The following is a 25,255-nucleotide window of genomic DNA, read 5'->3' on the forward strand; positions in this document are numbered from 1 at the left end:
GCTAGGCGCTGGATTCATGACATTTGCCTCTTTAAAGTCTGACTCCACTTGCCAGGAAAAGGCTCCGATCACCCGGTTAAGTGGAAGGATGGTCTTGGGCTCTACCGCAAGTGGTTCGGGATCGTAAAGACGAGACAAAGCATCGGGTTTTGATTCTGAGACCCGGGACGAAAAGAGAGTGTGAAGTTGAATCTACTAAAGAAAAGTGTCCACCTGGCCTGACGGGAGTTGAGACGCTTAGCCTTTCTTATATATTCTAGATTCTTGTGATCTGTCCAGACTAAAAACGGTTGCTCTGCACCCTCTAGCCAGTGTCTCCATTCCTCGAGGGCAGCTTTTACAGCTAACAATTCCTTGTTTCCCACGTCATAATTCCGCTCTGCCGTTGTCAACTTCCGCGACAGGTAAGCACATGGATGCATCTTGTTGTCTTCTGAAGAACGTTGACAGTACTCCTCCAATTCCCTCATTGGAAGCATCCACCTCGACCATAAACTGGCGCTGGGGATCTGGAATGGTGAGTATGGGAGCTGAGGTGAATCTATCTCTGAGAAGTTTGAAAGCAAGATCCGCCTGGGGGGTCCACTTGAAGGGAACCTTAGGAGAAGTCAGAACATGCAGAGGAGCAGCAACAGAACTGAAATTCCTAATAAACTTCCTATAGAAGTTAGCAAATCCTAGGAACTGCTGAACCTTTTTCCTGGAGTCTGGTGTGGGCCACTGGGATACTGCACTGACTTTGAGGATCCATTTGGATATGATTAGGTGAGACTATGTATCCTAAGAAAGACACCTCTTCTGTGTGGAACTCGCACTTCTCTGCCTTGACATATAGCTGATTATCCAGTAGTTTCTGCAAAACTTGGCGGACATGGTTAACATGAGATTTAGCGTCTGGGGAGAAAATCAGTATGTCATCCAGATACACAAACACTGAAATATTCAAGAATTCCGCAAAACCTCATTCACAAAAGCTTGAAAACAGCCGGTGCATTGCACAGTCCAAAAGGCATTACCAAGTACTCATAGTGACCATTCTGAGTGTTGAATCCAGTCTTCCACTCATCCCTTGTTTTATTCTAACCAAGTGATATGCATTTCTTAAATCCAACTTGGTGAATATCTTGGCCGTTTGAAGCAGTTCAAAAGCAGATGACATGAGTGGCAGAGGATAGCGGTTCTTCACCGTAATGTCATTTAGTGGACTGTAGTCTATGCAAGGTCTCAGAGACCCGTCTTTCTTTCCCACAAAGAATCCCGCTCCGGCTGGAGACGATGAAGGACGGATAATCCCTGATTTGAGTGAAGAGGAGATGTATTCATCCATTGCTGTTCTCTCAGGTCTCGAAATCGAGTAAAGTCTCCCTTGGGAATGGGGGCTCGGTAAGAGATCAATGGGACAGTCAAAATCTCGGTGAGGAGGTAGCGACAAGGCTTTAGACTTGTTAAACGCTTCTTTAAATCATGGTAACAGGAAGGTACCTTGTGTAGATCAGGATAGTCAGGGTGATCTATAATGATCCTACTAGAGTCTGTTGGTGCATTAACAGGTTGCGAAGTTTACACCTGCCCTTACAATCCTCTCCCCATTCCTTAACTTTCCTGAAGGCCAGTCTATGTGAGGATTGTGGATCTTCAGCCAAGGAAACCCCAAAATAATCGGGTGCTGAGTCGACTCAAAAATATGAAATTGCATGCTCTCGGTATGGTCCTTATTTATAGTAATCCGTATGGGCTCAGTGCAATGGGTAACTGTGAACAACAAGCGGCCGTCTAAGGCACTGGCACTAACAGGATGAGATAGCGGGACAGTTTTTATTTTTAGCTGTTTGACTAGGCCCCAGTCTATAAGGCTTTCGTCAGCCCCTGAGTCTATTAACACACCCTGGTCAATGGTCTGATTGTTAATACAAATGTCTACCTGAGTAACAGGTCGAGGAGGGAAGTCTGCGGGAAACTTGCTCACCAGCGCCTCCTTTTGACTGGTGAGCACGATCTTTTCCCGGGCATGAAGCGAGTTGATGACCCGGCTGGCCGCAGTAGAAACAGCAACCCTCCCGTAGACGGCGCTGCCTCTCCTCCAGAGAAAGCCTGGTTCTTCCAAGCTGCATGGGTTCACCGGAGTCCTTCGGAAGTGTAGTCCTCTGATGGTCCGGTAACATGAGCTGGAAATCCTCCGCTGGCGGCGCGACCCTCCGAGGCGAATTCTGGAAGCTGGGAATAACATCTCGGTTGCGTCGACGCTCCCTCTCTCTTTCCCGAAGACGGTTATCGATCCGGATGGCCACAGCGATGAGGGATTCCAGATCCCGGGGTGTCTCCAGTGGAGCCAGCTGGTCCTTTATCGGTTCCGAAAGTCCTGTCATGAAGGCGTCACGAAGAGCCGGAACATTCCATCCGCTGTCCGCTGCTGCTGTACGAAACTCGATGGCATAATCAACCACCTGACGGTTGAGCTGACGTATTTGAAACAGTCTTCTGCTGGCCTCCGTAGCAGGCGATGAGTGGTCAAAATGCGCCTCATAGTCTCTATGAAATCGGCCAATGAGTAACATAGTTCGGTGTCTCTAGACCATTCTGCAGTAGCCCAGGCTGCAGCTCTTCCCGTTAAATGAGACACAATAAACGCCACTTTACCGTGCTCAGATAAAAAAGCTGCTGGGTTGTGTTGAAAATGCAGATCACACTGTACCAGAAAGGCTCTGCAATTCGAAGAGTCTCCGGAAAATCTCTCCGGAAGAGCCAGCCGTAACGGGGAGGAAACAGCCTGACCTGGGTCGTCAGCTGGAGTATTGACAGGCAAATTCTCAGCTGTGGATGACGTCACCGGAGGAGCAGTCTGTTGCTGAGTGAAAAAATTATTCATTTGGGCAACCAGTTGTTGCATCTGTGTAGATAATTCTTCCTGAACCCCGGCCTGGCGTCCTCTCAGCTCTTGTATTTCCGGCTGACTTTGTCCAGTTTTTCCTCGTGATGAAAAATCGTCACGCCCTGTACCGACAGAGCGGCGTGAAGCGTTCTTGGGTCGGCTGGGTCCATAATGTGGTCAGTTCGTTCTGTTACGATCTCAGACACTTAAGAAGTAGGACCCAATTGCACGACCCGGGAGACAGAGATAAAGTATTTGTAAGTACTTTATTTTTCGGTTCTGCAGTGAACAAAATGAAAGCGCTCACGTAGTGAGGGATCAAAAACTTTTCAAGAGCCCAACATAACCCGACCTGATCATGGCAAAAGACCAGACGAACTGACAAGGAACACTGGGAGACAGGGGAATTTAAGCACATGGTAACAAGACACAGGTGGGACCAATCAGGGGCGGGGCTGACACTGATGAGCATAGGAGACAGGTGTGATGACAGGTGAAAACAATCAGGAAGCCTGGAATGAGAGAAAGCGAACATAAATGACATGAACCTCTCTAGCATATCTGTCGGTGCACAACAGGTTTGTGTGAGAAGAAATAAAAGAAAGCATCAGTGTTCAGACCTTTCTTACTCTTAGCTGTCGATAGCCATGTTTGTACAGCAGTATATTCCTCAGAGATACAGCAGAAGAATGAATCCTTTCAGTTCCTCCTCACTCACCGCTCACATTTCATGTCCACAGCCTCATGTGCCTAACCAAACCACTGGGTTTTTTTAAGGCTTGGTGAGGGATTCCATGTGTGAAGTTAGTTTCAACTTCCAGCCATGTTGGTCCACTGCCTCTCTAACACTGAACACAAGCAGCAGCTATGGCTGAATAATGAATTGTTATTCTAGAATGAACCTTTAGGAAATCCTGGTTTTAGAAAAGAGTTCTAAAACCAGGAAACAGGTTAGCGTTTTTGCATTCCTTGTGTCCTCATCTTGAAGTCAGAGGATTTTTTTTAATGGCCTTTTGATTAGATGCATGAAATAAGGTATGTGGTTAACACAAGCTAATGATTTTACGATTTCAAATGTATCAGCAATAAAGGGGTTGAATGAAATTAAAGAGGAATAGTTTGAAATATATAATCACAAAGTTGTAGTAACACAATAGTAGCAGATTATAAAAGACAACATACCAATTGTGAACGACTTAATTACTTCACTAATCAAAAATACATTTCCTTTTGGCCCTTACAGAGTCAAATTTTCCATTTCTCATATTTACATTTTCCTTTTTTAATCGAGCCGTAACTAGTTAACAGTTAACTTGGTGTCTCAGCCCTGAAGGACCCACGCATATTGGGGTCCAGTCATGGCCACCGTATGCCTGTATCGCTATATGGGCAACAGATTGCTGTGCAGGCAGGGATACCTTTTTATAGAACCTATATGTATTCTAAAGTTTGATAACTGTAGCTGTCTGAGGAGTTTGAATTGGAATATTCCAAACAGATTCTTTTTTAACTACAACATTTCATCGTTCTGTTTCTTTCTGAGCCACTGAGGGATACACCCTTGTAGTCTCATATAGATTTGTTGTCGGGACAAAACACTGGAAATCAACCTAGATTGCCTCGACAAAAATACCCACTCTGTTTGGCTTACGCTGTAATTAGATGTGTATCTTGGAATGAATTTGGAACACATAATGTTGTCCCCTCATGTCTTACAGTGTGTGTTGTATTTAGTAAAGTTCACTTTAAAACTAAACCTTTCCTGTATGTGGATGTGTTGCATTGAGGAGAAGAGAAAGGGCTAAATTGCATAAACATCTGCAAACATGCATCAGAAAAGATCAAGCAGGCGTCATGCAGAGATATGATTACAAAAGAGGGGGGATTAGAAGTAAAGATCTGCCTCTAATATAGGCTATCTCAGTGAAAGGTCTGCCTTTAGTTCAGCCCCAAATGGGTTACATCATAGTCCAGATTCCAGATGATCATCAGCCAGTAATCAGGTGATTGCCTTGAGCAACAAACACACCCACTTGCATAACAAAGTGCTCCATATTTCTAATCCTGGCTGCTCTATACTACTTCCTTTTTGACCTTCTTTATCTTTTTGCTCTGTTCCATTCTTTTTCTTTCCTTTCATCGGTCCTTTACTTCCTTTCTTTCCTTCTCCCCTACTTTCCCTTCTTACTTCATCATCCCCTCCCTGCTGATACATTGCAAGCTGCACCGCCCGGCCTTCAGCCATATGCTATTTGATCAACTTGATTAATGGACTATGATTTAACCTCGTCACTGTTATACACCACACATGTGAACATATTTTAATCATCTAGTGCATTCCCGTGTGTACAAACATCACTGTCCAGATTGATTTCTGATTAGACTTTGAGAAGAGCCACAGTCTGATTTATTGTAAATCATGACAAGAAGAGTTCAGACCTACAGAGATCCCTTTGCACTGGGAGGAAGTGTAGTGTAGTGTAGTTTATGTGTGTGTGTTTATGTGTGTTATTTCAGAAATATAGTGGATTTTACATCATACAAATTTGACCGCGAGGTCCTTGCAAAATCTATTAAATTGCATCAGAACCAAACTGTTTCGACACGTAGAAAATCTGCACTGATTGCGTCATTAACAATATGGTACATAATTCCAGCTCTGGTAAAATAATAGTTATTATGAGAAAATATGTCAGCAGAGGTTTTAATTAAATAATTAATGTCTCTTGGGACAAAAACATTTGATCACAAACACACCCGCACACACACACACACAAACAAACACACACACAAACAAACAACACACACACAAACATACACACAAACCAAGCAACATCCTCCATCAGTTCCATTACAAATGGTCTCATCAGGAGCCAAAAATGAGCTATGAGAGAAGGCTGTGGAGCAGACAGGAGGTTGCATTTCCTTACATTGTGGTCTGCCGATCAGCTGGCAGAATACTAATGCAAAACTGGAGGGAATGCTGGTCTTCCAGCCTGCGTAAAAAGCATGACCTTGGGCTAGGGGCTCTTTGGGAAAACAGGGATGGCTGCAAATATAAGGATGAGATTGCCCCCTGGCTGTGGAAGCAGTATCGGCTCCCAGAACTGCATTCTGCCATGATGAGAGATGGATGGAGAGAGGTGGGAAGTAGTTTATCCTCCCATCATTAACTCAATAGACTACCCATCCCTCTGCAATCTACTTCCCTCTCCCACACCCTCCCTCCTCTTCCTCCCCCTGCACCCCCCCCCCCCCCCCAAACGCTTCTTTGTCTTCCCTCTTCCCTTTGATTCTGCTCGTATTCCCGAAATTCTCCCTTGACACCTCTATCTAGGTCACAACAAAGACTTACATGGATTTAGGACCCTCAAATCCCATACACATCCCCCATGTCACAATCAATGGAGAATCCCCATTAAATTGAACACTCTGAACTGGACTTTTTGATGGTCCATATTGACTCTACCCTCTTTGCTGTAGAGGGTAGCACGAGAGTCTGTAGAAAATGGAAGAGGGTTTGTAACAACCTGAAGAAGGCAAATTGTGTGTTAACACATGTCTAATTTGATAATAAGATGGGTGCAGAGACTTGTGTGTTAACAACACATCTAGAATGTGATAATAAGATGAGTTCAGTGACTGTATGCAGCATCTAAAATCTCTACCTGATATTTCCCAGGTGCACCAACACGTTCAATGTATATGAACATTATTGTTTGTCTGGACAATACAGAAAAAAATAAACCAATATTTTGGAATATAGAGCTAGCTATATTGTAACGACTCATGTGTAGACCCAAATGCACCCTCGACTCCAGGGATCCTTCTAACTTATATTCCACACTCTGGAAACGGCAGGCAGAGTATCAACAGGACGAAGGGCTGGTAGGTTCTCGGGGAGTCGGACTAGCGGGTTAACCAGGGACAGGCAGGGTCGGCGACAGGAAATCCCTCTAGAAACAAGTGCTGGAGAGTCTGGCATAGAAAAGGAAGAACAATCTGGCAAGGTGTGTGTGTGTGTGTGTGAGGCAGGAGACTATATAGGGATTTGATTAGTGATCAAAGACAGGTGTGTGAACAGGTGAAGGAAGTCAGACTGACGAGGTGGGAGTGACTGAACCACAGAGTGAGGAGCTGAACTGTGACAACAGGTGTGTGAACAGGTGAAGAGAGTTAGACTGACGACGGGGAGTGAGGAGGGTGTGGAGCTGAAACTGATAGTGTTTACACCCAAAGATCAAATGTTTGTGATTTTAAATCAAACGTATCTACTTGTAGTGTTACAATTTTCATATCTAAAGTTTTTACATACAGTATGAATGCAGCTGGCTGCTGAGCAGTAATGCACAAAGTGAAGATGAAATCAGTTTAAGGGCCGGATCACATGGAGATGCAGCGTGGTGCACTGGTGGAGGAGCGCTGCAGCTGCAAGTGGGCGATCAAATGTGATTAACATTCCTTATTACTTACTCTGCAGCTCTCTCACAGACCAAGAGCAAACTAGCTACCTAGCCTTACGACATCTAGGCCTACTGGCATTAAAACAGAAAGGAAATGGTTAAGTCGTAAAAAGGTGCCTCTTGCTGTATTTTATAGGCTGCCTGGGTTAAGTAAGATATTGGCAGAGAGCAGTGCGACTCAGCACCTGGTGCTGGAAATATATTACTACTTTCATGTGCGTCTAAAACTGCTCAAAAAACACGGACGGGAGGATCAAAAGAGGAGCACTGGCAGGGAAGACAATAGCTTTGCTGTCGATGCGTTTCTGGCAATGAATCTCGGCCAACAGTCCTACAATAAATCCTCCTTCATAAAAATTGTAATGTATAGTTTGTGATGCTACTGAATTGCATTGAGACATAATGATTGGTGATTAAAGTATCGGGTCCGCCTATGTTCATGTAATATGGTGGGCAGAATATTTCAATCTCTTTTCAAAATGCAATGATCGGCACCACAAACTGCGGCCATTAAAATCACCACGAAATGAAATCAACTCCTCTCAAACAAAACAGCACGATAACCTAAGGCAGCATTTATTGCTGTTTTATGAAACTGCTTTCATTTTAGCTATGTACCTAATACATTGGCAACTGTTCAGAGTCTACAGCACAATTACAATGTTAGCACTAAACACAGCACAATAAAGTACGGCTGACACTTATGGGAATGTCCTCGGTTTTACAAGTATTTGGCCATAAACCAAAGTATTGAATAAATAGAGTGTTTGACCTGATGAAAATAATTCCTGTTGGTCCAATTGTCCTGTTCAGTGCTACGACAGATTTCTTGCTCAATCGGTATTTTTAATGACATTCAGCAGATGTGTCATAAAACTCAGAGTCTGACTCTAAATCTAAAAAAAGGCAGCCCTTTTAAAAGTTAAATCTCAGTTTAAAGTTAATAGTGAATCACCATTGAATTGGAGTTTTAAGTTTTGGTGAAGATAATTCAATTAAATTCAGGTTAAAAGTAAAAACTAAACTGCCTTTTAAAGAGGTGTTAACATCTAATATTTATTTTAAGTTAGTTATGTGTGCAACATGATGTAAAGTTAAACCATGATTTAATCTGATTTAAAAGTGATTCCTTGTTGGGGCAACCCAGCCTTAGAATACTAAACGTATGCAATGCTCTGTCTTCCTGTAGGCTATGTAGGGCTGTGGTCTTACCGTAGAAGTAATAATGCAGTTGTCTGAAGCGTGTTTATTCATATACAAAAACATGTCCTTGTATTAGTGTATGAAGTAACGGTGCATAGAAGTTGTGTAAATGAAATTCCAGACTCTTCAGACATGCTGTCTGTTTATGAGCTGCTATTGATGCCACTGTACATCGAAGCCCTGAGATGTTTACATGAAACCCTCTGATTTACTCAATCTTTGCCACCCATCTGTGTGAGAGCAGGAGTCAGTGTAAACAGCAACACCCACGACGGTCCGACAGAGCTCTTCCTGCTCAGGAAAGCTATCAGTTCTGTAAAAAGTCCCATGGTGCATTTGTGGTGATGATATCTAGTTCCCTCTGAAAACCGGATGGAGATTAAAGCAGTCATGTGGAAATCCACAGCTAAAATGGGAATTATAATTATATAATTATAATTAAATTACAGAGTTCCACACTTAAAATTAAAATGTGTGCTTGTTTTTATTGAATGTGCAATATGTATCATGTAATCATTGATATATCATCAAAACATCAGTGTCTGTATCAGTGTAATAATGTAAGCAAGTGGCACCACCACTGAGAATGTTGTCAGCCTTAAGCAGGCCTGGTCACTGTGTTTTACATGAACTATATACTAATGCCATTCTAAAATACACACAAAAGGTTGACCGGACCAGGAGACCGTTCCATTCCTGACTCCAAGAGCTGGAATACATGATACAGCAGACCACACTATGTTGATCTCCATCAGACTTATGGGCGGATTAGATTGTCATCTTTGGGAGAAGGCTCAGTTTGCTGCTGGCTTTAAGTTCTCTAAATGATTTTGACTTGTTTTATTGAGGAATAGCTGCTATATAAAAGCACTGCTAATTTGGTGACGAATACATTTGATTTCTTATAAATTATTCACAATAAAAGGTCCCCCCCACCCCCACCTTATTTTGTTATTTAAATGCTTTAATTTTGAAGCATCAAAATCACACTGTTACAGTGGGTTTACAGTGAATTTATTGGTGTTTCTTTGTTTAAAAACAGCTGCCTGCTGAGTATAAGTTAACAGAAAAGAATGTATAACATTATTACAAATGTTTCCCTCATTTGTTGAAGATTTCAAATAAATTAACACTTTAGTATTCAAGGATTTGTCAATATTTGAACGTGTAGATGGTGATAAAATGTGATGGTGACGTGAGCTGATTTTACTTTTTTGATGAGAATGATAGTTTCAAGTGGCTTGCGGTTTCTTTTCACTTTTGAGTGGTTATCGGCAGTGATATCGCAGCTTATAAAATGGCTAGCTGATGAATTTGTCAGATTTGATTAAAAAATGACTCTTTACTTACTGTATATAATGAAATAGACAAAATAAAATGAAGCAGAATAAGGTGTGACAGTCTAATATACATTATATTAAAACAAGGCTCTATTGGAATTCATCTCTTCATGTCGTTTCTTTTATGTTCACCGCCTTATGTGACAGAGATGATAACTGCAACGTGCAGCATAACTTTATTATTGTGCGGGACATTCTTTCTATTAACCGGTTTGGAAAGCTTGACAGCAGGGTTTTACTAAATGAGAATGTGAGCTGACAGGCTTGGACCCCGATAGTAGTCCAGACAGGATCCTGTTTGACAGTGCTGCTACTGTAGTGGATAAAAAGGGGGAGTCCTCTGGTGTTAATACGATGATGAGCATGCATAGAGACAACCATTATTGACCTTCGGGAACAGTATATGAGAAAAAGCATCTTAGCTAAAAGGCAAAACTGCTTTTGATTTACAGGAAAAGGATTTTATGTTGAAAACATTTCCAGAAGGATTAAATGTTCAGAGTAAGGTTATGTTATGTGTAAACAATAAGCACATTTGTTTAACTAGTCCAAGTTATTAGTAGGCTTGCTTTCTAGGTATTATCTATATGAATAAAATGAATGGTCCAACATTTTTTTAAATTGTCATAAGTTAGTTAATGTAGTCTTTGGACAAACCCAAACCAAATTTCTCTTAGAATCTTTATTTACTGAAATTCAGAATGTAGTAATGATTGCTGATACCGTCTGATTCCCACTGCATCCTGTGAATAAGTGCAGTAATGGAAGTTGTCATCTTGGTTTTTGGCTATCACCATCTTGATTTTTCTGACCCAAAAGTGACAAGAGACCATGAAGCTAAGTGGAGACCAAATTGTTATAATCTACTGACATGAACTGAAGATACACTGTGAAAGGGTTAAAGTTCTAAGACAAAAACATGGACATCACCCAGACGCTGTGGTAGAGACCTGTCAATCACCTTGTAGCCCCGCCCTAAAGCACATGCTCTTCTCCATGGTCATTTGACTCTTAATGGACCATAATTTACTAACTGAACATCACACTGTATTGAAGAAGACTTGAAACTAAAGATTGAGACCATAAACTCATGTTTACAATGTTAACTGAGGGAATGAATCAAATGAGAAGTAATCATTTTCTCATAGACGTCTATACAATCTGACTTCATTTTGCAACAAGAGGAGTGGTCTCATAATGGCCATTAGAAGGATTACAGCTTCAAGGTATGTCTGCATTGACTTCACTTTTCAGAGCTGGTGGTGGTGTGGAAGTAACCATGGTGAAATAAAAAAAGTACACATTGTGGATGAAATGCTTAGGCTGAATAACAGAAAGAAAGGGGCATTGCCTGGTTTGAGATAGCTGTAGCTGGAATAGAAAGTGAACCGGCTGTATTAAAGGTCCGCTGTCGAGACATAATAGAGCGTATAGGGATGAGGTGAACTTCTGGTGGACCTTCACTGTAGCTTCATTAGGAGAACACCAGACCACACTGGATTATACCTGCATACCAGACTGTAGAACACTGCAGTCTGGTTTGTTTTTTAAGATGGATGTACTGTATGTTTGTGTTTTTTTGCTCTTTTTGTGTTGTTGTTTATTTCAATTTGTAATATACAACTATTTAAGTTGTGTTGTGCATTCATTTCAATTAATAATTGAAGCAAGAGTGAGTGCATTGTCCAGTCTTCCTGGGCGTCGATGTAAATGTTTGGGAACTACCTGACAGAATAATGTATGGATAAAAGATACAAATTAATTCTCACAAAAACTGCATTTCAGTAGTAATGTTTGACCCACTTATAGTTAGGGTTGGGTACCGAAACCCGGTGCCAATATGGTACCGGTTCCAATACAACCGGTATTACCCGGACCGAAACGCAACGCACATTTCGGTGCTTCTTTCCGGTGCCTGAGCCGATTGAAATTGAAAAAAACTATTGTTGTGAACTTCTCAGGTGACTCCGCCCTGTCAGCAGGTTACGATAGCCTCTCATATTTAACTCTGACAGCGGAGGCTGCGCCGTGTGTGACTAGTGAGCCCGTGTGGAGCACACCAGCGTCAGGCTGGACGCTACGGGGAGACCGTCACCGGTCCCCCTGAACACGGGGAGACCGATGATGACGAGCAGCCTGAACTCAGATTAGTACCGTAACGTTGATTGCAAGTCTTGCATTCATAAAAGTAGCCCAAGAAATAATAAATTAGCCATTATAACCATGCTTAAGCTAGCTCGTAGCTAGCGCTAGCTACGAGCGTGACAGTCTGCTCGCAGATGTGTTGATGTACAGCGGTCCCGGCTGTATACCCGGTGTTACCGGGAATATAATGACGGAGAAATAAAGACCGTGGGGCATCACTTTGTTTCAGTGGAACTCGCTGTCAGAAGCAAAGCTTTATTTGTCACGTGTCATCTTCAGTCCCTCTGATTGGTTGTTCTCTTTGCCCATCAAAACAGTGACAGGATTAACCCTATAAAGTCTGCACATGACAATACATATCACATCATATAATGGAGAACATATATTGTGAATGTTAACAGTCTGATATCCGTTGTTTGTCAGTGTTCCATGATAACGGCTTCTACAGGGAATATGGCCAAAGAGGTTTTTAATGTCCTCATTGTGCGTTTTAAAAAAAAAGTATCGGTTCAGGCACCGTTTAGGCACCGGTATCGTTTTAAAAGTACCGGTTTAGCACCGGTATCGGAAAAAACCCAAACGATACCCATCCCTACTTATAGTTGAATGTGAAGAACCAAATCTGAATCTATGCAACTACCTCTGAATATGCACTCCCTGCCTTGAAACTGAACCAACATGTCTTTTGATACAAATTTAGAGGACCTTACTGATTTTGTTTTTGTGTGTGTGTTGTGTTTTCTCCAGGAGGCAGTCATAACTCCCGTCTCCCCCGATTTGCTGTACCTGTTTCGAGTTCAGTCCATCTGCATGAATGACATGCGCAGTGACTTCAGCCAGAGCATGCTCTTCAGAGGTAACAAAGAAACACACACACACACACATCATACTTTACACCTAAAGTGCTCATGAATTGCAGCCACATTATCTTTAATGTCAACATAAATTTCAATATGAGGCATCAGTACACATCTTTCATGTACTGTATATAGCCCTCTCTCAACATGCCGTGCATATTGTCTCACATTTATGCAAGCAGTATTTTCTAACAGTTAGGATTCCTTTAATCGTTATATCACGACATCTTTCATATTTAGGTTATTTATGTGAGCTCATTTCAACAGCTGCAGGCTAAATAGATGGTAACAGAGGGAAGGAAAGAAATACAGTATTAGATCAGCTGAAACGCAGTGAGATGAATTAATTTCATCTCTTTTATTGGTTACCCCATTAACTATTCAGCGCCTTGCATTTCCATTATGGCGTGTTGTAATGAATGTGATTGCAATGCACTCATGGATGTCTCATAGAGACCCGTTCACTGAGAGTGGCCTGGTCGTCTCTTCTGTGTTTAACATTGGAAAATCCCGGTTTTCTCTCTTTTCTGTGTTTCAGCAAACACCACCAGGATCTTTGAGGGGACGAGGATTGTGAAAACTGGAATGGTAAGGGAGGGGAATCTTTATTATGCTCTTTTCACATGTTATCCAGCAGAGAGCAGTGTCTATATTAGCATAAGGAATGTCTCAAAGGGTATTGGCGTTAGGTTTAGGAATCAGTGGTAAAGTATAACAGGGGAGAGTTCCGATCGTGACCCAGATCCAAACACCCCATAATATAACTTAACAGTAAAATATGTCGTCAATAAAGTCAACGTTGCCTGAGGAGGAAAATCAAGAATTGATTTCAGATTCTAATCATTACCTTGTTTCTTTCTTAGCCAACAGTGTCTCCAGCCTCCTCAGCTGACATGGCTCCCATCTCCTCTGGCTCATCTACTTGGACCTCCTCAGGTATCCCCTTCTCCTTCGTATCCATGGCGACAGGAATCGGGCCTTCCTCCAGCGGTAGTCAAGCAACGGTGGCGTCTGTGGTGACCAGCACTTTACTGGCCGGCCTGGGCTTCAGCGGCGGTGTCATCTCGTCTTTCCCCAGCTCTGTTTGGCCGAGCAGAGCGCCAACGCCAACCCATAGCCGCAACACCGCACGCCAGACCACTGAACCCACCAAGCCCGCCAAAGACGCCACCACTTCTGCCTCTGCTGTCACGACAGCCAAAGCTACCAGTGAAACTGGGGGTGAGGACAAAGAGAACAGCAAGGGTCAAGGGGAGGATGAAGAGAGGGAAGGAGAGGATAAAGATGAAGAGGAGGAAGAAGAAAAAGAAAAAGAGGAGAAGAAGGAGAGGAAGGGATCAGGAGGTGTGGGGGAGGCAGGGAGGAAGGACAACAGTACAGCACAGAATGAACCGTCCAGCGAGACACCGGATGCAACTGCAAAAGAGAAAAAACAGACAGAACCGGATCCAGCTCACATGTCACCTTTAGAAGACCAACTGGAGGTGTTTACACACAATCCACTTGACATCAACTCAACTACCAGCACAGAGGCAGTGGATGAAATGGCAGAATTCTCAGTCCCCAAGGACCCAGCAGCGACACTCAGACCCGGCTCAGGAAGGGACAAGAAGCACTGGCCTTTCTCCATCCACACTGGTAAGTCAACTAATGTGCCTTATGTGAACAATTTCCTTTGTTTGGAGATAAAGAACAAGAAAATGGCTAATTTGCTGAATTCGCTAAACTTTAGAATTATAGTCTTTCCCATGTGTGTCCCAATTTGATTACTTCAAAGAAGTCTCAACCATTCTTTTTCCATCTAAATGTCTGGTATTTATTTCATGAATCCCAAGTATCTTCTCGCATTAAAATAAAATGAAATAACTGGTTACGGTCAACATTGAGTGTTCGGAAAGTTCTCATAGGTACTCGTCTCTCCGAAAGCCTGTTCCTTTATCAAGTGCCCTTCAGTCAAGGATCCAATTTTAAGGAATCCATAAAAATAAAATCATTCATCCAAGTGTTTGATATCTATGGCGCTCAAGGCCCTCCTGACGGACCTCTTGACGTGAGATTACATTGACAAAACGGTAATATTTCTAAGTGTTGGATGAATTGAAATTGTGTATGGCCTTTGGATTTTCTGCACCTGTGATACTTGGGGTCTTTTTGTGGATATAGGTAATAAAACCACTGATTTGAAGTAGAAACATATTATTTCTATTAATTTGGCCAACATTTCCAAATATCCCCAAAAGGTAAGATAATGTCCAAATGTCCCTATTGTTTCTATTTTGTTTCTATTTAAAGTAACATGGAGATGTTTGATCACATTAGTCTCCTGTTATTGTCTGGAGGTGTGAGATCAATTGTTTAAGAGTAATATAAAGATGAATGTATAAAACATTGTCATAGCTGCTACTGGCAATGTAAATGGCACTTAGCAAACAATGCCTCAGGGAGACAACATTTTATCAAACAGTTTATTTTATTAAAAATGAGAATATATAAAAAGTCACACACCTGAGTAAAAGTTAAAGGTCCTCAGTGAATGCAGAAATCCTCGCTGGAGGTAGAAAAGCGCTGACCTTAACTGATAGTCATGTTGTCCTTAATTGTGTCCAATGCAAGCTGCAACCTGTATTTAGAACATGTATCTATTGGAGTTTCTCCTCTCTGGGGGTCGGCCCTCTTGCGGCCGAAAAAATACCAGCAGCAGCTGCTGACTCCTTCTTTTGTTCCATTCTCACACACTTCATCAGGAATTTTGTATGCAACTTTTTACTCTGTAATTAATACCACTTGAAATGTAGCAAAGAACAATACTGTTATAACAAAGTACTTAATTCAAAAGAAATACAAAGTACAAGTACGCGAAAAAGGACTTAAAAGGAGTAAATGCAATTTGTTACTCAGCATTTAGTTGACGATGACGGACAACTTTGCGAAATAAAGATAATGAGCGTATAGTTCATCTTTATTAGAGCTGTAGAAAAAAGTTGAAGCAGGGGCATAAACATGATAGAGTTGGATTATAGATTTTAATGTGTTGTATGCAGAGTAAGAGGTGGAACTAGGCTCTTCCATAAAGGCCTATACATCCAAAGGCCTTGATTAATGTCGTAAGTGATGATGAATTGAAGTGATATAGAGTAATGTTAAATGTTAAGAGTTCCAGCAGGAGCTGAGAGCAAACCTAATGCTTTTCCTCACCCTGCTCCTCCTCCGCCTCCCCCAGCTCAGACTTTAAGCAGGGCACTGCATTAGCCAAGCGAACACCATGGGACATCAATTCAATTTTAAGTGCTTTGAAACATAGACTAAGCGCAAGACCAGAAATTCTTATGAACAAAAGCAATCTCCTGATATTCCCGGAAATGGCTTTCTCAATCTCGTTGTCAAAGCACATTTAGCTAATTGTATTCAGTTTGAACTGGACGGACTCAAGGATAAAAGCTTAGAAGTTCTTGTAAAACCAGTAACTGTAATCATTTGTCTCAGAAACTCTGATCTAGGTGGTGCTTTTATAATGACGGCATGCTTTCAGTACTTCAGAAAGCAAACAATTACAAATCACTGTTTTCACAGTCATGAGAAGGGAAGAGTCAGCTCTGTTAACTGAAACAAACGCTACGCTGTTATTGTAAAACTCTGAAATCTATGCGAAATTGGGTAAAAGTTAGCAGGATGTAGCACAGGCTACAGTTGCCACAGATGGTTAGTTTCATGATACTTGTACTTTATTCCACTACATCCATCAGATTGCAATTATCAGTCACTTTGCAGATTGAGAGTATACATACAAAACAATATGATCGATTTATACATTTCAACGCCAGACAAGACCTACGATGTAGTCAAAATCAATTACACTTTGACCAGAAACATTGTTTCATAAATGCACCACTAATTACATTTTAATGACATAACATAACAATCTGAAAGATGCTGTTCAATCCAACTTTTTTTCAGGTCTCTTCTCACTCAGATGTTCAGGTTGAATATTTTCTCTGTTTATGTGAATTCCGTTTGCCAAGTTTAAAATGTTGAAGTTCTTGAAGTGGTTGAGTTGGGCGAGTAAGACATGTACCATCTTCTAAGTTTGGGGAATTACTAATGGTAGCTGGTGGTAGCTGATTGGTCGGTGACATGAATGTCCCTAGTTTTCTTTTTTCTTTTTTGTTATTCGAGCACCAGCAACTTACACAGGAATTTAAATAAATAGTATATAATATATCAACATACAATTTCATTTAATAAATAGCCCCCATAGTCTCCAATATCAGATCAAGCTATTTGAGTCAATAACAGTATGAGTTTATCTATAATTTTGTATAATGAGTATTTTGCTTTGGATACTGCCAAATACATGTTACTCAATATACTTTTACTTCAGGAAAGGATTTTAATACTTTTCCCACCACTATTAATAAGCTTGTTCATATCTTCCAGTCCATCTTAGCACTGACACAGCTTTATTGGGGACCCACTCGGGACAATCGGGAAAAACTGCAAAATTAAGCAGAAATCTTCTTCTGTTTATCCCCAAATTCCCTCACTAATCCTATCTGTGTCTCCTGCATCCTCCTCTTTCTCTGCTTATCAAACGTAGCCATACCTTCTCCATACTTTTCATTTTGTTTTCATTACTCACTCTCTTTTTCTTTTTAGTCCCTCCTCTCTTCCTGTTCCCACTGTCCCCACCCTCCCCTCTCTCACTCCTCCAGTGCCCCCTCATCCTTGCTCTGCTTCTCCCTCTCCCCCTCTCCTCTCGCTCTGATCTGAGTACTGGCCTACTTTCAGACATGGCGGGAGGAGATGAGGCTTGCAGGCTGGACTCAGCTGCAGGGGAGGACAAAAAAAGAGACTGCTTCATTTAGAGTTACATGAGTGTGTGTCTGTTTGTGTGTGTGTGTGCGTGTGTGTGTGTGTGTCTCTGTGTGCGTGAGTGTTATGTGTTTGTGTGCTGTCGTCAAGGGTTTATTTATTTATTTTTGTCAGAGTGCTGTATTCTAGAGAAAGACAGGGAAAAGAGAAGGCTACAGAGGCAGGCGGCATCTCACAGGTTTCTCTGAGTGCACTGTGCATGTCCGTGCGTGTGTGGATGTAAGGAAGGAGATGCACACGTTGTGCCAATGCGAGCCAGCTGCAGCGCAGTGCAGGGGCCCGGCCTGATGTAGTGTTCGGCTCCAGGCAAAGATTGAAGTCCATGGGGGCCGGCGTCAGCTCAGGCAACGTCACGGCCGCAGCCACAGAAGTGGGTAGGTGGTGCTGATGGTTGTTGTGTAGATTAATGGACCTAAAAGGCTAATTGGATTTTACAAATGACTGATATCACCCTGAGGTGTGTGTTGTTTTGATGCAACTATCTGGCTGCACTTCCTCATAGAACAAAGGATGGAGGACATCAGCAAGGAAATTTATTCATTTTGATTTAATGGTTTGTGTTTGCATCTTCAGTTTTCTGTGAGATTAAGTTAAAGAAAGACTTATGTATCTGTATCCCCTACAGTAGGTCTAGAATCTATTTAGCTTAGATAAGCAAATAGGTTGCTTTCCTATTACACACGACATACAGAGTCTAATAAAGTATAAACTATGTACTGCATGGCAACATGAAGAAGAAAGTAAACAAGACATCAGAAATTCCAATAGATTCTGACCAAACTTTGGAAAAATTCACACAATTTAAAATGAGTTATCCTTCCATGATTAAAGCTAAATATTTTTTCAAAGATTTCATATTCTTTCAGAACTTGTCTCCTCACTGTCTACAATTAGATTCTTTTTTTGTCCCAGCTGTTAGTTAGCTCCTCGTTTCCTTTGTGAATTGTAATGTTGGACTTGCATGCAAGTAAACAAACAGTTTGAGTAGATTTCATTTAGTGTGAACAGGTGAACAGCCTGATTAAGTGGTTTGTGTCCAAATATTCAAAAAGCTGTGTATGCTTTGGTTTGAGAATAAGTGGACCAATCAGAGCCTTGCAGCCAGGATAAAAAATGTAGATGTTTTTCCTAGCTCGCTATACGTTAAATATCGACAACTGTGTTTGGGACTGTTGAAAGTCAAATTACAGCAATAACCTTGAGCATTTAAAGATTGAACTGCTCCTGTAGTAACCTCCAGTGGCAAAGGACAACAATAGGGATCTTGTTCATATGCAGTCTCAATAGGCCACCACTACCTTTAAATAAATATATTGTCATGCCTGTACAATAACCAAAACAGCAAGTGGAAAAGTTCGTAATGTAGCTGTAAATCCCTATTCTCTTAATAACATACAGAAATTACTTTGAGAGGCGTTTGATGTGAAGTTTTATTGCATTTTACAACATTATTTCATCTACTAAATTTAGTTTAAATTTGGCACAAATGTCTACTGAACTGATTTGAATTCATGTTTTTGGCTGAATTAATGTGTATTGCAAATAAAAAGCACACTTTAATTTCAAGCTTTATGGTTAAGGCAATACAAAACAAAAATACACGAGAAGTCTAAACCAATTAAAGGAAACGTAACTTAGCTTGATATTTATTAAGTATGAATTGGTCAAGCTCCATCAAAGGTGAAATGTTTCTTTAAAAAAGTGTTTTATTTTTTATTATCTTCCTATGTGTACCGTTTAGTAATGTGTGCATCTGCCCGCTGCTGTTTTGTATGTTTTAAGGACTGCCTTTGCAAGGTGACTTGAGGAGTTTCCCAAATATTTGTAGATCAATATTTCAGTAGATTGTTGTGCTCTCCTGCCAACTTATGCTTTTTTCATTTGCTTCCAACACTTTATGTTGCTGTACAATGATAAAAAAAAGACTCTCACTTTGATGTCCTTTCTTTTCAATATCCTTGGTTGTACAACAAAAAATATGTGGCAGAGGCTTTCATATATTTGTCTTGTAATATGAAAGCAAATATATAAAAGCCTGAAGCATCGATCATGTGATTCAACACAAATGTGTTATTATTAACAGTAACTCTATCATTCCAACCTGATTTATTCCCTCTTCTACTTTTTTTCTACTTCTTTCGTACTTTCATTCTAATCCAGTCCCGATTTCCACGAATAGTCAGAATCAGAATGCTTTAAGTAGCATTCACGGCTTTCACCTTCAATCATATCCATATTCCACCTGACGATAATTCTGTCCCTCATTGCTTTCTCCATCTTTTTCTTTCAGACCGTCCAAGTACTGGGACCAACCTGACCCACCAGACAAGATCCGGTACTGGTGCGGGACTGGGCCGCGTGGAGTGGCTGGTACCTTTGGTGGTGGTTTCAGCTCTGACGTTCCTCTGCCTTATTCTACTGCTGGCTGTGCTCGTCTACTGGAGGTGGGTACAACAACAGCATCACATTATGATATACTGTACTTTTGAGTTGATAGTTGAAAGATGGATGGATGACTTGAAAGTTGCATAAATAACTTGAAAATTGCATGTGAATGCTAAATGGACTGTACTTGGAGCGCTTTTCTCGTCTTCCGACCTCTCAGAACGCCTTACCACTACTTGTCATGATTCACCCATTCACGCCCATTCATAAACTGTTGGGAGGGACTACTATGCAATGTGCCACCTGCTCATCAGGATGAACTAATCATTCATACCCATTGGAAAAATGGGTACCGCCGGAACAGCCTGTGGGAGCAATATATGGTTATGTGTCTTTCCCAAGGACACATAGACATGGACCAGCGGAATCATGGATCCTCTGATTGAAGGACGACACTGCTCTGCCTCTGAGCCACAGTCGCCCCTGTGTGATGCTGCATTTGGTTATTGTTGAAGATGGGAAGGGAATGCCAAGATTGGTATATTGGAGATACTGAGGAGGGTAAAACATGGACACCAGTAGTGGAGTGAGTTTGGCATCTCAAAAGCATTCTAAAAGTGTCAGTATGTAACTTAAATCAGTTGGAGATGTGAATGTTTGATGTTCACAGGATTAGACAGCATTATGTTGCATCTCTGTCACGGCTTGATGATGCGATCTGCTGCCATACAAGCCGGTGTGTGTCCACAGGGTTCGTGTCTGGAAACATCTCATGCCTAGCAATGTTCACCTATTCCACTTTCATTACACGGTTGGTCCATTTTTGCTAGAGCATAAGTATCTTGTTAAAATGTATATAACCTCCTGTATTTATTGGCATATTAGCTTAAAATGTGTTTTAGGACACAGCAAAACTGTTATAGTTAGTGAAATAGATAGACAGCTTGTTCCAATCAAGGCTAACATCACTGTGTTGTCCAAATTCACAATATAGAATATATTTCTGTAATTGTTCTGCAATCTGATGAGTGCTAAGAAAATAATAGCTGCTACAGTAAAAGCATTATAGTAGTTTGAAGTTATAATTGTGCATTGTTCCAATGGTACTTTGCTGACTGAAGTTGATACCCATTCATCTTAAAGTAAGTAGTGAGAAATCTCTATCTATATGTCTGTAAACTTTTTAGAGAGAGTAATTCCAAAGTTGCTCGATGAGAAAACCCATTGAGTGTCAAAAAAGTGGAAAAGAGCCAAGCTGAAGAGAGGGAAAGACTGCTCTCAAGACTTCTACGTAGTTATACAGTTGCTAAGTCGTCTGGATTGCTTGGCAAACAAGGGTCTGCTTGTTCCAAGTCTTTATTGAAGCAATAAACCCTTGAGTGAAGTATTCAAAGCTGACAACTCATATATCTCCATCCTATAAGAATATACAAAATGCATTGTTTTCTACACCTTTCTCTAAAATGTAACTTGACCAAATTTGTTAATTGGCCTGTCCACTAACATTTTTAATAAAGGTCTGTCAATTTAAACAATATTTGGCAGCAAAACATGGGTTTGTAATCGGGGAGCATCAAACATAATAGAGAAATAGTGCACAAAATATACCGTCATGTTTTGCCATTCCTGTTTTTTTAAGCATGAGCAAAGTGCTAATAGTTTAAAATGCTCTCACTGATGACATCAGGGTACATTGTCAAACTCCCAACTTAGAAGTGGGTATCAATATTTGGAGAGCTATATGAATGCATCAGTTAGGGCTTTCTCCCCTTCGATAATTTTATTAACTGCATTCTTCATTATTCCAGCACTATATCCACTAACAGTAATGCACAGCGTTATGACTGAGAGTAACTGGGAGACGCTTAGTGTGGAGTTGTGTTCAGTGGTGGTGTCAGGGGATGTCAATTATTTTGTTGTGTTAATTAAAGCTCAATAAAATGATTACAAAAGTACAAAGAGCATTACCTGAAACCTCCAGGGTGGCTTATGGGGAGAAAAAAAGTTTGAGAGGATAAAATTAAGCACAGTTGAAACATCTATTTAGGCATTCAAATCACACCCAGGAATAAACTAAATTATTATTTTTTTAAACATTTCCATTTAAGGGAACGATAAACCAAGTGCAGATAAGATGTTATCACACCATAGTGTGATTCACCTGAACTTAATCATGGTAAGAACAAAAAAGTAATAAACTGCTTCATGCTGTAATGAAAGATTAACACAAAATAAATTAACTCAACATGTTTTCATTAGTCAACAGTACACAACAAAGGCCTTTTTTTTATTGGATTGTGAATTCAGAAAATAACCCTGCCCCTCATCGCTTCACACAACCCTGTATCACAAAAATTACGTTCCCCCAGACCTAAAATGCAATTTGCAGTTACGTTTGACTGAAACGTATTTCTCTCCAGATTACGTTTGTATTTGACGTATTATAATTACAAATACGTCTCTGATCAACGTATCTTTGCCGTTTGTTATCTCTCTTTTCTACAATGCTGTTATGAATTGTAAAAAGCGTCCTCTAGTCTTATTTATTATTATGTTATATGTTTCGCCTGCGTATTCTGACAGCAATAAGCGTTGTAACGGATCATATGAATTGGCGTGAAGACTTACTGCTGGTGACTCTCCTTTATTTTCTTTCTTTAGGTGACAATACATTAATTAAAACTCGTACACTATCACCACCTTAACAGAGTTAGCCCCATACGGGTCAAATCAACTATTAAACTTGTTATAAAATGCGCATCTGTCCGTAATCTATACCATAAAGTTCGCATTTTAACCTAAAAAAAAGTGTGCTTCCTTTTAACCTTTCAAAATAAAAGTCTGATTTGTCTGTTAAGCGGAAGTAGTATAAAACGTCTATATTTATTCAAACAATACAATATAAAAGGCATACATCAAAATCAATAAGGAAAATGCTAAACAGTCAAACAACTCAAAACAATAAACCCTTCATGGGGTTATTTACAGGCGTGTTTACTTCTCATCAAACAAAAAGAGCAGGTACCCGGAAAAATCTGGGAAATAATTTGGGAATTGTTAATAAAACATGATTTACCCTTCAACTTCCACTGATATGCATGCAAACTAATACATCGTTTCACACACACACACAGACAGAAACACATAGACACTCACATACGTACACACACAGGCAGAGACACACACATACTCACACACACAGACACACACTCTCATACGCACACACTCTTACACACGCACACACACACAGACAGACACACATTCACACACACACACACACACAGAATGACAGACACACACACACACAGACACACACTCTCACACATACACACACTCAGACACACACATACAGACACTCACATACATACAAACACAGGCAGAATCACACACACACACCCACACACACACAAATACACATGCACACACACGCATACTCTGCAGACTGACCCTTGACCTCCCAATTGTCTCTCAGATATAACCCTACTGCTTTATATTTAATATATTATATTTACCTAAATATAAGACTTTGAGGTCGTGGGGGGAATCCCCTCCAAAACTTTTACAAGAGAAAATTGTCACTGTGCCAATAACCCTTGTACGATCCTTAAAACCAGTCTTTTAGTTAATTTTTCATACTTTCAATCAACTTAAAGATCTGGATTCTTTTCAGATTCAAAGAAGGGCATCTGAATATGAATACCCTAGAGTTTTGGACCAATAGCTCTGAGTTAAGGGCCCCAAAAACAGGTCCAAAGGGTCAAATTGGGCCTTATTCTCTTAAATTTTCATATTTTTTGATAAGTGCAAAAATGGCCATAATCTCCTAAATATTAGTCCTGGAAATCCCAAATTGAACACAGACACTCAGGACAGGGCCTACAATGAGGTGATGGAGTGAAATTTCCTCCGAAACACCCACAAGAGTTAATTGGCTGTCTGAAATCCAGGCCTTGAAGAGGGTGTGTGGTTTAACAAATCTGAGACCCTGTTGTGAGCTTGGGCTGATTTTAGCTTTTTTTCCTTCTAAACATGTCAGAGTTTAGCTTTCTTTTGCAGGTTGTAGCCCCTCCCAAATGGGGCCCAACCATGTAGGCTGGCAACATATAGCACTTAGCATCCCTGCTTGGGAAGGGTTTAAAAACCCGGAAAAAACAAAATTCCTTCCTTCAAAGGTTAACAACTCCTCAAATGTTTGTAATATATGAACAATTTCAATTGCATTCTACCCCATTTGGGAGTGGCTACAACCTGGAAAAGAAAGCTAAGCTCTGACATGTTTACCCAATTTGACCCTTTGGACCTGTTTTTGGGGCCCTTAGCTCAGAGCTATCGGTCCAAAACGTTAGGGTATTCATATTCAGATGCCCCTCTTTGAATCTGAAAAGAATCCAGATCTTTAAGTTGATTGAAAGTATGAAAAATTAACTAAAAGACTGGTTTTAAGGATCGTACAAGGGTTATTGGCATGGTGACAATTTTCTCTTGTGAAGGTTTTGGAGGGGATTCCCCCCACGACCTCAAAGTCTTATATTTAGGTAGATATAATATATTTAATATAAAGCAGTAGGGTTATATCTGAGAGACAATTGGGAGGTCAAGGGTCAGTCTGCAGAGTATGCGTGTGTGTGCATGTGTATATGTGTGTGTGTGTGTGTGTGTGTGTGTGTGTGTGTGTGTGTGTGTGAGTATGTGAGTGTCTATGTGTTTCTGTCAGTGTGTGTGTGTGTGTGTGTGTGTGTGTGTGTGTGTGTGTGTGTGTGTGTGTGTGTGTGTGTGTGTGTGTGTGTGTGTGAAACGATGTATTAGTTTGCATGCATATCAGTGGAAGTTGAAGGGTAAATCATGTTTCATTAACAATTCCCAAATTATTTCCCCGATTTTTCCGGATACCTGCTCTTTTTGTTTGATGAGAAGTAAACACGCCTGTAAATAACCCCATGAAGGGTTTATTGTTTTTGAATTGTTTGACTGTTTAGCATTTTCCTTATTGATTTTGATGTATGTATGCCTTTTATATTGTATTGTTTGAATAAATATAGACGTTTTATACTACTTCCCGCTTAACAGATAAATCAGACTTTTATTTTGAAAGGTTAAAAGGAAGCGCACTTTTTTTTAGGTTAA

General features: G+C 40.7%; 1 protein-coding gene across 2 annotated transcripts in view; it reads left to right on the plus strand.

The window, feature by feature from the left end:
• LOC130207796 (receptor-type tyrosine-protein phosphatase gamma-like) overlaps window positions 1-25,255 on the plus strand; it is a 473,173-nt gene that overhangs the window by 407,659 nt on the left and 40,259 nt on the right. For both annotated transcript variants that reach the window (XM_056436504.1, XM_056436503.1), the window contains exons 10-13: window positions 12,768-12,876; window positions 13,416-13,465; window positions 13,741-14,515; window positions 20,037-20,190. In XM_056436504.1, the coding sequence (XP_056292479.1) occupies window positions 12,768-12,876; window positions 13,416-13,465; window positions 13,741-14,515; window positions 20,037-20,190 (1,088 nt within the window). The remainder of the gene's footprint in view (window positions 1-12,767; window positions 12,877-13,415; window positions 13,466-13,740; window positions 14,516-20,036; window positions 20,191-25,255) is intronic.

The sequence above is a fragment of the Pseudoliparis swirei genome, chromosome 18, assembly GCF_029220125.1.
Source record: "Pseudoliparis swirei isolate HS2019 ecotype Mariana Trench chromosome 18, NWPU_hadal_v1, whole genome shotgun sequence".
NCBI classification, from domain to species: Eukaryota; Metazoa; Chordata; class Actinopteri; order Perciformes; family Liparidae; genus Pseudoliparis; species Pseudoliparis swirei.